Here is a 12,950-nt window from a genome sequence, read left to right as displayed (position 1 = left end):
CCGGCTCCTCCACTTGTCTCCTGTGTGACCTTGGGCAAGTCGCTTCACTTCTCTGTGCCTTATTTACCTCATCTGGAAAATGGGGATTAAGACTGTGAGCCCCATTGTGGGACAAGGACTGTGACCAACCTGATCAGCTTGCATCTACAGCTTGCATCTACCCCAGCGCTTAGAACAGTGCTTGGCACACAGTAAGCGCTTAACCAATATCAACATTATTATCACTATTATTTTCGTTTGAAGGAAGCAGCGATTCTCCTCTCCATCTCAGGCCCATTTGAAAATCTCATCTGATATCTTCACCCAGCTCCCCGGCTACCATTTTAAGACCCGAAGTAATTGTCGTGGAAAGCCAAAAGCTTCCCCTTCCCCAACCGAGGCTTTTTAACTAACGCTCTTTCGGCATTCTGACTTCTCCAATTAAATAAATAACCTTCAGGGCAAATCTCATCCCATAAGGCACCTGGTTATCGGTTCAAAGGGCTCGTAATCATCTCATCTGCTAGCGATGTGTTTCATCTTGCCTCCTCTGGATTTGACAGCCTTTGGCTTGTCTGTGTACAAACAGCTTCAGGCGTGGAGTATTCCCTCCCCTCCCCAACAGTCTGTCAGAGGAGTTCGAGCGCGGCTTTGTCTCTGATCTGAAGTGACCCCTGCTCCCATTCTTTCCAGCAGGTGAGCTGGCGTTGACGTGCGGAAGCATGTTCTGGTCTTTTGAGGGCAGGAGAGTCAGGAAGGAATTTCAGTTCCTCACATAAAACCACTCAGAGGTTTGTAGCCGTTGGGTGGCATTGCTTCCCCTGACAGAAGGCGCTGCTCAGAGAGGGCAGAAAGAAACCTGCAGCACAACGTCTTTGCTGTCAAGGAACCAACTGGGTCATTTTTGAATTTTCAAACTCGACTGCCAATCGCCTCCTCCCTGCTGAATCATTTCTTTTAGAGCCCCAGGAAGATCTAGTTTAAGCAGCCGTGGCCTAGTGAAAAGAGTACGAGCCCGGGAGACAGAGCACCTGGGTTCCAAGAAGCAGTGTGGCTTAGTGCATAGAGCACGGGCCTGGGAGTCAGAAGGACCTGGATTCTAATCCCGGCTCTGCCATATGTCTGCTGTGTGACCTTTGTCAAGTCAGCTAACTTCTCAGGGACTCAGTTACCTCATCTGGAAAATGGGAATTAAGAGTGTGAACTCCATGAGGGACAGGGACTGTGTCCAACCTGATTAAATTGTATCTACTCCAGTGCTTAAACAGTGCTTGGCACACAGTAAGTGCTTAACAAGTACCATGATTATTATCATTATTATTCTAATCCCACTCTGCTATTTTTTTGCTCTGTGACCCTGAGCAGGTCACTTAACTTCTCTGTGTCTCAGTTCCCTCATCTGGAAAATGGGGATTAAGAGTGTGAGCTCCATGTGGGACAGGGACTGTGTCCAACCTGATTAGCATATATCTACACCGGCACTTAGTAATAATAATCTTAAATATGGTATATGTTAAGCCCTTATGATGCGCCAAACACTGTTCTAGGCACTGAGCTCTGTTCTATGTGCCTGGCATATAATAAATGCTTAACAAATGCTATTTAAAAAAAGACACCTTCCAGCGACCAGACAAATGGATAAAAATGAGTAAATATTCCACCAGGCGAGAGCAGGGTAGGATGTGGCTTAGAGCTCATATGAGAATTCTGGTATTATTATTAATTTCAGTACTTGTTAAGTACTTGCTATGTTTTAAGCACGCTTCTAAGTTCTAGGGAAGGTACCAGATAAACAGATCAGACACAGTCCCTGACCCACATGAGGCTCATAATTGCTATGTTTTAAGCACGCTTCTAAGTTCTAGGGAAGGTACCAGATAAACAGATCAGACACAGTCCCTGACCCACATGAGGCTCATAAATTGGAGGGAAAACAAGTATCGAATCCCCATTTTACCAATGAAGAAACTCTCCCACTTCTAGAGTGTGAGCCTGTTATAGGGCCGGGATTGTCTCTATCTCTTGCTGAACTGTACATTCCAAGCGCTTAGTACAGTGCTCTGCACACAGTAAGCGCTCAGTAAATACGACTGAATGACTGAATGAATGAGGCACTGAGAAGTGAAGTGACGGCTCTAGGTCGCCCAGCAGGTAAGATCGGGGATTAGAACCCAGAGCCTCTGACTCCCAGGCCCATGCAATTTTTCACTGTGTCATGCGGATGATGGTGGCTAGATCCCGCCTTGATTCCACTGTCCCTAAATGGAAAATAAGGACCACAATCATTGGCCTAGATCAGTATTCAGTTGGACTCCTCCAACCAGTTGCAGGGCGTGTCTGAGGACATTCCAAATGAGCATTCTCGATAAGAGCCATACATTCCGACCCTCGGAGCGTGCTCTGCCGAAGAGCACATCCCACCCTGCCCCTCAACACCCTCGATTCTGCATGCTCTGCTGAAGTTTATCAAGTTTTCAATCCCTCAGCCAAATAAAAGGGCAGTGGTGCTCTAGACTATCCCTCTAGTTGGCCCTCTAGAATGTAAATCCTTTTCTAAAAAACCCAAAACGATGATATTTGTTAAGCGCTTATTATATGCCGGGGACTATACTAAATGCTGGGTAGACGCAAGAAGCAGTGTGACTCAGTGGAAAGAGCCCGGGCTTGGGAGTCAGAGGTCGTGAGTTCTAATCCCGGCTCCGCCTCTTGCCAGCTGTGGGACTTTGGGCAAGTCACTTAACTTCTCTGTGCCTCAGTTACCCCATCTGTAAAATGGGGATTAAAACTGCGAGCCCCACGTGGGGCAACCTGATCACCTTGTATCCCCCAGTGCTTAGAACAGTGCTTTGCACTTAGTAAGTGCTTAACAAATGCCATCATTCATTCGTTCGTTGGACACAGTCCCTGTTCCACATGGGGCTCACAATCTTAATCCCCACTTTACAGATGCGGTAACTGAGACACAGAGAAGTTAGGTGACTTGCCCAAGGTCACACAGCAGACAAGTGACAGAGCTGCGATTAGAACCCAGGCCGTACTGATTCCCTGGCCTGTGCTCTATCCACTAGGCCATGCTGCTTCCTGTCACACCGAAACCTTTTGCCATAACTTTCCCTCTCTCTGAGGGCAACTCTTTTTGAGACAGAAGGATTATTTTTTACTTGGCTTTCGATGCAGTGCAACCTAAAGCCATTGAGAATAATAATAATAATAATAATGAATTTTGGTACTTGTTAATTAATGTTGGTATTTGTTAAGCGCTTACTATGTGCCGAGCACTGTTCTAAGCGCTGGGGTAGACATAGGGGAATCAGGTTGTCCCACGTGGGGCTCACAGTCTTAATCCCCATTTTACAGATGAGGGAACTGAGGCACAGAGAAGTTAAGTGACTCGCCCACAGTCACACGGCCGACAAGTGGCAGAGCTGGGATTCGAACTCATGAGCCCTGACTCCAGGGCCCGTGCTCTTTCCACTGAGCCACGCTGCTTCTCTAGCCACGCTGCTTCTCTTAATCACTTAATATGGGCCAAACGTATGGGCCGGGGGTAATAATGATAATAATGCTGGTATTTGTTAAGCGCTTACTCTGTGCAGAGCACTGTTCAAAGCGCTGAGGTAGATACAGGGTAATCAAGTTGTCCCTCGTGAATGTCACAGTTAATCCCCATTTTACAGATGAGGGAATTTAGGCCCAGAGAAGTGAAGCGACTTGCCCACAGTCACATAGCTGACAAGTGGCGGAGCTGGAATTCGAACCCATGACCCCTGACTCCCAAGCTCGGGCTCTTACAAGATAATCAGGTCCCACATGGATTTCACAGTCTAAGTAGGAAGGAGAATAGGTATTGAATCCCCAAGCTGCAGACAAGGGAACCGAGGCACAGAGAAGTGAAGTGTCTTGCCCAGGGTCACACAGCAGGTGCGTGGCAGAGCCGAGATTATTATTACTACTACTAATGGTGGTATTTGTTAAGTGTTTACTGGAAGCCAGGCACTTTACTAGGTGCTGGGGTAGATAGAAACTATCAGGTTGGACACAGTCCCTGTCCCACACGGGGCTCACCATCTTAATCCCCATTTTACAGATGAGGGAACTGGGGCACAGAGAAGTGAAGTGACTCTCCCAAAGTCGCACAGCAGACTAGTGGCAGAGCCGGGATTAGAACCCAGGTGCTTCTGACTCCCGGGCCCCGGAGTTATCCACTAAGTCACGCTCCTTTTCTCAAGAATCCTCCTATCTCCTCCCGTTCAGCTCCACCATCATCTCCCTCCTCTCCGACTCCCCGAGTCCGCCCCTGCGCTTCAGTCAAAGCAACCCTCCGCCTCCCACCTCCAGGAATTTTTCTCTACTGGCCCGAGTGCCTGAAACAACCTCCCGCTTCCCCCGAACCCAGCCGGCTCTCCCCTTAAAGGCGAAACTCACCTGAAGGCCCACCACCTCCTCCAGGAAGCCTCCCCTGATTAAGTGGGGGCGAGGACATCGCTGAAGTTTGACTGACAACATTTTCAACAGAACACACAAACACACATACACACGCAGGCGAGCGATCCCACAACAAATACAGAAACTCATAGAGAGAGAGCATTTCATATTCTCTGCCTGGTTTGGGTAACTGTCCTCCCAGAAGTACATCCTGAATCAATGACCCACCATCACTAGAATTAAGGTCTTCATATTCCCGTTTGAACATGCTTTTGGCCAGAGCCCCCAAGATACATGCATCATGTCTCCTCCTCAGGATTACGAGCTTCTCTCCCTTTCTTCTCTTCCCTCTCATCTCTCAGCCCAGATTCTTGCCGGGTTAATGGGAAATCAAAAGGGCTTCCCGGCACTGCTCTTCAACGCAGAAAAGCAGGTGTCCTTTGGACGGTGCTTCTCAAAGCGCTCACGTACTTTGGATTTGTACTTGGATTCGCTCCCTTTCTTCACCCCTCCGTCAGCCCCACGGCTCTTACGTCCATATCCATAATTTATTCACGTCAACGTCTGTCTCTCCCTCTAAACTGTAAGCTCGCTGTGGGCAGGGCCCACGTCTACCAACTCTGTTATACTGTACTCTCCCAAGCGCCGAGTACAGTGCTCTGCACACAGTAAGCGCTCAGCAAATATGATTGATTGATTGGCTGATTGGACCACTTCAGCTGAACCGAAAGGCCCAGCTTCCACTGTCTCTGGAGCATGTGGTCAGCTTTCCTCCCTTTTAGTTATATCACATATTTAAATTATATCATATCTTTAAATCGTATATTATAAATGACTTATTTATTCGTATTGATGTCTGTCTCTCCCTCCCTAGACTGTAAATTCGTTATGTACTGGGACGTGTCTGCTAATTCTGTTATACTGTCCTCTCCCAGTTGCTTAGTACAGTGCTCTGCACAGAGTAAGCACTCAATATATACGATTGACTGATTGATTGAGAGTGGGCATGTGATTCTACGGTGTGATCTTTCCCTCCTGTTCACCCCGTCTCTCATTCCTTCCTACCTGCTCCTTATCTACTCTCCCAACACTCAGGACTGGGCTTGGGTTGGTTGCTGGGGAAGGGAGAGTAGAAGGAGACACTCTAAAGTGTGGAATAAAAGATGCCAAACTCCAAAATAGCAGAGGGAGGCATTTTATGGGAAGGTGGGAAAGTGAGAGCAGATGACTCCCTCTAAACTGTAAGGCTGCTGTGGGAAGGGAATGTGTCTACCAACTCTGTTATATTGTACTATCCCAAGTGCTTATTACAGTGCTCTGCACACGGTAAGAGCTCAATAAATACAACTGATTGATTACAGTGCTCTGCACATAGTAAATGTTCAATAAATTGAGAAGTAGAATAGATTAGTAGCTAGAGCACGGGCCTGGGAGTCAGAGGACCTGGATTCTAATCCCAGCTCTGTGATTTGTCTGTGTGACCTTGGGCAAGTCACTTCATTTCTCTGGGCCTCAGTAACCTCATCTGTAAAATGGGGATGAAGACTGTGAGTTCCCCTCCCAGCTCCAAGACACTTATATATCTGTAATTAATTAATTTATTTATATATTTATTTATGTATATTAATGTCTGCTTCCCTCTCTAGACTGTGAGCTCACTGTGCGCAGGGAATGTGTCTATTTATTGTTTTATTGTACTCTCCCAAGTGCTTAGTACAATGCTTTGCACACAGTAAGCACTCAATAAATATGATTGAACGAATGAATGAATGACGTGGACTACGTCCAAACTGATGACCTTGTACCTACTCCAGTGCTTAGAACAGTGCCTGGCACCAAGTAAGTGCTTAACAAATACCATAAAACAAAATGGATAAATATGATTGATTAGATGTGATAGAATGACTGGAAGCAAGGCAGTTCTAAGCACTGGTGGAGTGGCTTGGAACTCCAAAAAGAGAGTCACTGCCTTCAAATCCCTTCCGGAGGACAAGCCTTATCCATCAGGAAGAATCTCCAGGGGAGATTCGCATGTTCCCTCAGTGATGGATTTTGTTGATCTGGAAGAGCAACTCGATGAGTACAGTGCTCTGCACATAGTAAGCGCTCAATAAATACTATTGAATGAATGAATGAATCTGCTATGTGGGAAAGCGGAACTTCCAGAGCGGGTTTGTCGGCTATGCGTAAATAAAGAGCTCAGCGGACAGCGGCCGGGCTTGCTGAAATCACCACAGAGAAATGGTCCCTGCAGGGTCTCACGTAACCTCTGCCTAATCGGAGTCCCTGGGGGTTACGGAGCTCTCCCTTAGGCCCTAGGAGCCAGTCACGCCCGGAGCAAAACATAGAAACCCCAAGTCCTGCTCGGCTCTAACGATGCCGCCCTCCCAAGTGGATGCTGATGTAACGGCTAGAAAATGTCATCCGAAAGAGTAAAATCCGGGAACACGTAGAGGAACAATCACAACCGTTCACTGCCGGGAAGAATCGCAGGCAGGGAGGACAGGGTCGACGAACACCCACCCGCCCCAAATATGCGTCCGGCGGGTTGGCGGAGAGCAAACTAGTAGTTTACAACCCCTGAGCAAAGCGGCATTGATCTTTGTGGTGGCAAACGTACCTTCGACTGCAGAACTCAGTTTTATGATACCTTGAACAAAAACAAAAAATGGCAGTTATATACTGGACCCATTCAACTTTCCGGTCTTCTTTTACAACACATGCTTCAGGTTTCTACCCATTACTGACTGGGAAACTCAAACTAATCCATTTCTGATTCTAAAATAAAGTCACCTTTTTCAGTCTGGACCCAAATCTAGTTAGTTCTCTCCGACTATAAATTAAACCACGCAGTCCCAAGAGGAATTCAAAATGGACCGTCAACGTCCGCGGTTAAATTCAAAGTTAGCGAGGCCCGGAAACTGCACGAGAAATTGGTTACCAGCTGATCCGCTGTTAGTAGAAGGATGGAGGATGGCAAATCTGAAAAACCTCTCAAGGTAAGAAGCTTTGGTTTGGATCGTAGCTATAATGTAAAATGGTTAACGACCATTTAGAGCAGGGCGTTCAGTGTTCATTCTGTTTTGATGAACTTTCCCAGTCATAGAATCGCTTAGGTACGTTTGTTTCCTCAGGTTGATTCCTTTGCATATTAACACGTTACATTATTATCTGTCTCCCCATCTAGACTCTAAGCTCCTGGTGGGCAGGGAATGGGTCTACTGACCCTGTTATATTGTACTCATCCAAGAGCATAGCACAAAATAAGCACTCAATAAAAACACTTGATTGAGTCACAGATTTTCCAGTCTGATGGGTATTTTTGAGGTTTCTGTTGCTTCCATCTTCAGGTTAGAGCCCACCTCCTCCAAGAGGCCTTCCCAGCCTGAGCTCCTCCTTTCCCTCTGCTCCCTCTGCTCCCCCTCTACCCCCCCCTTCACCTCCCCTCAGCTAAACCCTCTTCTCCTCCCTTTCCCTCTGCTCCTCCCCCCCCACCCCTTTCCATCTCCTCAGCCATGTACTCGTCCACTCAACTGTATATATCTTCATTACCCTATTTATTTTGTTAATGAGCTGTACATCACCTTGATTCTATTTATTTGCTATTGTTTTAATGAGATGTTCATCCCTTTGATTCTATTTATTGCTATTGTCTTTGTCCGTCTCCCCCGATTAGACTGTAAGCCCGTCAAAGGGCAGGGACTGTCTCTATCTGTTATCGATTTCTACATTCCAAGCGCTTAGTACAGTGCTCTGCCCATAACAAGCGCTCAATAAATACTATTGAATGAATGAATGAAGGTAAAGTCGATACAAACTTTCAAATGAATCAGGGTGGGAAATGTTGGATATCTATTTCAAGTACATGCCGAGGATGAGGTTTGAGGGGTTCAGACTGTACTTTCCCAAGTGCTGAGTACCGTGCTCTGCACAGAGTAAACGCTCAATAAAGATGATTGACTGACTGCCTGTAAACTCTAGACCGTAAGCTCGTTGTGGTAAAGGAACGTGCCTGCCATCTGTTATATCGTACTCTCCCAAGTGCTTAGTATAGTCCTCTGTGCAGGTAAGTGCTCAATAAATACGACTGATCGATTGATTCAGATCGATGGAGCAACCTGTGAGAAATGTACTGCTGAATAGATATTAGCTGTTAAACGCTTTGAAAACTCTTAGTTCTAGTCACATTTTAGACTAGACAGAAAGTCCACGTCGACCATCCAATCAATCATACTTATTGAGCTCTTAATTTCCTACATTGTATTCTCCCAAGCGCTTACTACAGAGCTCTGCACACAGTAAGAGCTTAATAAAAAATGATCTATCGATTGATTGACAAACATGATCCCTGCCCTCAAGGAGTTTACAATCTAGAGCGGGGGAAAGAAGAGAGGGGGAAGGAGACTGACACTGGAATAAAATAGAGGTAAGGAGAAGAAATAGTTGCACCCATAAGTGTTGTGGGAGTGGGTGGTTGGGAGATGTGAGAAAACAAGTGCTTAGATTTTTTTTTAATGATATTTGTTAAGCGCTTACTATGTGCCAGGCACTGTATTAAGTGCTTGGATGGATTCAGGATAATCTGGTTGGACACAGTCCACGTCCCACAGAGGGCTCACAGCGTGGCCTAGTGGATAGAGCTCGGGCCTGGGAGTCAGAAGGACCTGGGTTCTAGTTCTGGCTCTGCCACTTGTCTGCTGTGTGATCAGGTTGTCCCATGTGGGGCTCACTGTCTTCATCCCCATTTTACAGATGGGGCTACTGAGGCACAGAGAAATTAAGTGACTTGACCAAAGTCACACAGCTGAGCTGGGACATGGGACAGGGACTGTGTCCAACTTGATTTGCTTTCATTCAATTCATTCAATTATTTTTATTGAGCACTAACCGTGTGCAGAACACTGTACTAAGTGCTTGGAATGTACAACTCGGCAACAGGTAGAGAAGATCCTTGTTCTATTTTACTTTGCTGTCTCCCCCATTTAGACTGTGAGCCCGTTATTGGGCAGGGACTGTATATGTTGCCAAATTGTACATTCCAAGTGCTTAGTACGGTGCTCTGCACATAGTAAGCGCTCAGTAAATACTTTTGAGTGAATGACTGAATAAAAAAGGGGGAGATAGTAAAACAATGAATGAATTTGCTTGTATCTACCTCAGTGCTTAGTAGAGTGCCTGGCACATAGTAAGTGCTTAACTCATGCCACAGTTACTGGATTCCCCCAAAACTACCTCATTTCATTCTAACAGGGTCAACAACCCATAGTTTTCTTTTCCAACATTTCCATATAGTTTTACCACATTCCTACCTTTACGAAGGATTCATTTAGTTAATCCCCCTTCCCCTCCCAAGAGGCGAGTGAGCACAACATACCCCCCTAGTCTAAGTCATCATGGGGATCTTTGGGATCAATCAATCAATCAATGGTATTTACTGAGCACTTACTTTGTGCAGAGCACTGTGTAAGGGCTTGATAAAGTAGAATCCAGTAGGTACAACATGATCCCTGCCCTCATTGAGCTTGCAGTTCAGCGGTGAGGAGACAAGAGGCATTTCAAATTTAACGAGGGTAAAAACTGGCTCCCACCTCAAGGTCGCACCTAAAGAGTTTCCAGTCCTCTACCAGTCTCTTCTACAGGAGGGAGAGTCAAGCAGAGGCCTGTCCATTCCATTCCTAGCTCGGGCAGTGGCTAGCGAGTGGCAGGCAATCTCCTACGAGGCAAAACTCACCCGGGCTGGCCAGCAGCGGTACGGGAGAGAGTCGAGGGCGGAGACTCGAGTTTACTGCGCAGACGGCGGTAATGGTCAACCATTTCTGTATTTTGACCAAGGAAACTCTGTGGCTACACTACCAGAACGATTGAGCCCGTCATTGGGCAGGGATTGTCTCTATCTGTTGCCGAACTGTACATTCCAAGCGCTTAGTGCAGTGCTCTGCACATAGTAAGTGCTCAATAAATACTAACGAATGAATGATTGCAGATGGGGAGCGGGACATTCTGGGAGAGATGTGTCCTTGGTGCGGCTACAGGTCGGAAACAACTTGACGGCATAAGACAAGACAAAAACTGGCTACCGAGGTTGGAGGAAGTCAGGTGGTGTGAGTTCTAGTCCTTGATTTGCTACCTTGGGTGTCATCTACTGCCTCAGTTTCCCAATCTATAAAGTGGGGAAAATAATGGTAATAACAATAATTAAAATTGTTAAGTGCCAAGCAACGAACTAAGTGTTGGAGTAGATAAAATATAATGAGGTCAGGCACGGTCCCTGCCCCAGATGGAGCCCACAGCTTATGTAAGAAGGAGAACAGTAGAAATCCCTATTTTACAGTTGAGGAAACTGCAGAACAGAGAAGTTAAGTGCCTTGCCCAAGGACCCGCGGCAGGCAAGTGGCAGAGATTTCAAGACTCCATTCCACTGGGCCCAGGGGGCCACGTGGCCCGAGATTACTCCTAGTTCCTAGTTGTGGTATTCTTATAAGTGCTTACTAAGTCCCAAGCAATGTACAGAGTCCTAGGGTAGATACAAGATAATCGAGGCAGAAACAGTCCCTGTCCCACAGGGGGTTCACAGTGATAATAATTATGGTATTTGTTAAGGGCTTACTATGGGCCAAGCACCTTACTAAGCACTGGGATGGATACAAGCAAATCGGGTTGGACACAGTCCCTTTCCCAGGTGGGGTTCACAGTCTCGATCCCCATTTTCCAGATGAGGTCACTGAGGTCAAGGGAAGTGAAGTGACTCGTCCAAGATCATACAGCAGACGAGTGGCAGAGCTGGGATTAGCACCCATGTCCTTCTGACTCCCAGGCCCGTGCTCTATCCGCTACGCCAAACTGCTTCTAGGGAGTGGGAGATCAGGCATTTAAACCTTATTGAATTAATTCATTCATTCAATCGTATTTATTGAGCACTTACTGTGTGCAGAGCACTCTACTAAGTGCTTGGAAAGTACTATTTGGCAACAGAGACAATCCCTACCCAACAGCGGGCTCACAGTCTAGAAGCGGGGAGAGAGACAACAAAACAAAACAAGGAGACAGGCATCAATAGCATCAAAAGAAACAGAATTATAGATTTGTACATATCATTAATAAAATAGAATAATAAAATAAAGCTTAATACTATGTTCTGCACACAGTAAATGCTCAATAAATAGAATTGATTGATTGATTGATTATTTTCACCTAGGATCATTTTGGTCACTTTTTGTTACTTCCTCTGGACAGATTCTCTACCTTCCACCTCCGCTGGGAATCCACCATTAAGAGTACTCAGTATGGGAGGAAGATTATATGTCTGTCTTCCCTCTGGGCGCAAGCTTGTTGTGGGCAGGGAATGTATCTGTCTATTGTTCTATTGTACTCTCCCAAGCTCTTAGTATGGTGCTCTGCACACAGTAAGCACTCAATAAAAATGATTAAATAAATGAACTGAATGAATGAATTATTCCTATGTTCTTCATTCCTGTTGCTACGCCATTCTTACACTTGATGTTTAAAGGAAAAAAAATCAGTGCTTTCTGGCCGTCGGCCCCAGGAGCTCACCATGACCCCAAGATCCTTTTCTGCTCTAAATACACATAGCGCTTTCTTTCCTCTGGTTTGCTCTTCTTCCTTAAATGTGAGAGTCTGCCCCTACCATATTGCAAAAGCATTATTATTATTTTTTTCTGAGGAACATCTAATAGATTAAATGATTCAGAAGTGGGATTAATTGGACTATCCTCTAGCCAAGAAAATGACAACAAAGAGTTGTTCCAGGCAGTGTGGCCTAGTGCAAAGATCCCAGGCCTGGGACTCACGGGGTCTGCCTTCTAATCCTGCCTCTGCCCCTTGCCTGCTGTGTGACCTTAGGCAAGTCACTGAACTTCTCTGTGCCTCAGTTACCTCTTCTGTAAAATGGGGAATCAACACCCTGTTCTTCCTCTGATTTAGACCATGAACCCCATGTGGGAGAGTGATTGTGCCTGACCAGATTATCTTGTATAATAACAATAATAATAACAATGATAATGATGATTTTTGTTAAGTGCTTACTGTGTGCCAGGCACTGATCTAAGTGCTGGGGTAGAGTCAAGGTAATCAGGTTGGTCACAGTCCCTGTCTTACTTGGGGCTCACAGTCTTAATCCCCATTTTACAGATGAACTGAGGCCCAGAGAGGTGAAGTGAGTTGCCCGAGGTCACACAGCAGACAAGTGGCAGGGCCGGGACTAGAACCCATGACCTTCTGACTCCCAGGCCCGTGCTCCATCCACTTCGCCATCTATCCCAGCACTTTAAGATTGTTCTTGGCACACGGTAAGCACTTAACAAATACCTCAGTAATTATGGGTAGCCTCTACTGGGGTCGGAGGACAGACTGATCACAATCCCCGCTTCCCCTTTTGAAAGGGGCTGTGTGGGAATGCATTAACTTGGATCTTTATTCATTCCCTCTCCCAGTCCCACAGCACGTAAGTACATATCTGTCATTGATTTATTTCTATTAATGTCTGTCTCCTCCTGTGGACTGTAAGCTCATCGTGGGCAGGAAACGTA

At 46.1% G+C, this 12,950-nt stretch overlaps 1 protein-coding gene across 5 annotated transcripts in view; it reads right to left on the bottom strand.

Moving 5' to 3' along the window:
• Positions 1–12,950, bottom strand: part of DLGAP1 (DLG associated protein 1) — a 978,335-nt gene that overhangs the window by 163,184 nt on the left and 802,201 nt on the right. For 4 of the 5 annotated variants that reach the window (XM_029066588.2, XM_029066592.2, XM_029066590.2 and 1 more), the window contains one exon: positions 7,025–7,054. The exons of the other annotated variant lie outside the window; for it this stretch is intronic. In XM_029066588.2, the coding sequence (XP_028922421.1) occupies positions 7,025–7,054 (30 nt within the window). The remainder of the gene's footprint in view (positions 1–7,024; positions 7,055–12,950) is intronic. 5 annotated transcript variants of the gene reach the window in all.

Source organism: Ornithorhynchus anatinus, chromosome 5 (assembly GCF_004115215.2).
Source record: "Ornithorhynchus anatinus isolate Pmale09 chromosome 5, mOrnAna1.pri.v4, whole genome shotgun sequence".
Lineage (NCBI taxonomy): Eukaryota > Metazoa > Chordata > Mammalia > Monotremata > Ornithorhynchidae > Ornithorhynchus > Ornithorhynchus anatinus.
Note: the sequence above shows the minus strand (reverse complement) of the source record. Positions and strands in the feature narration are given on the sequence as shown.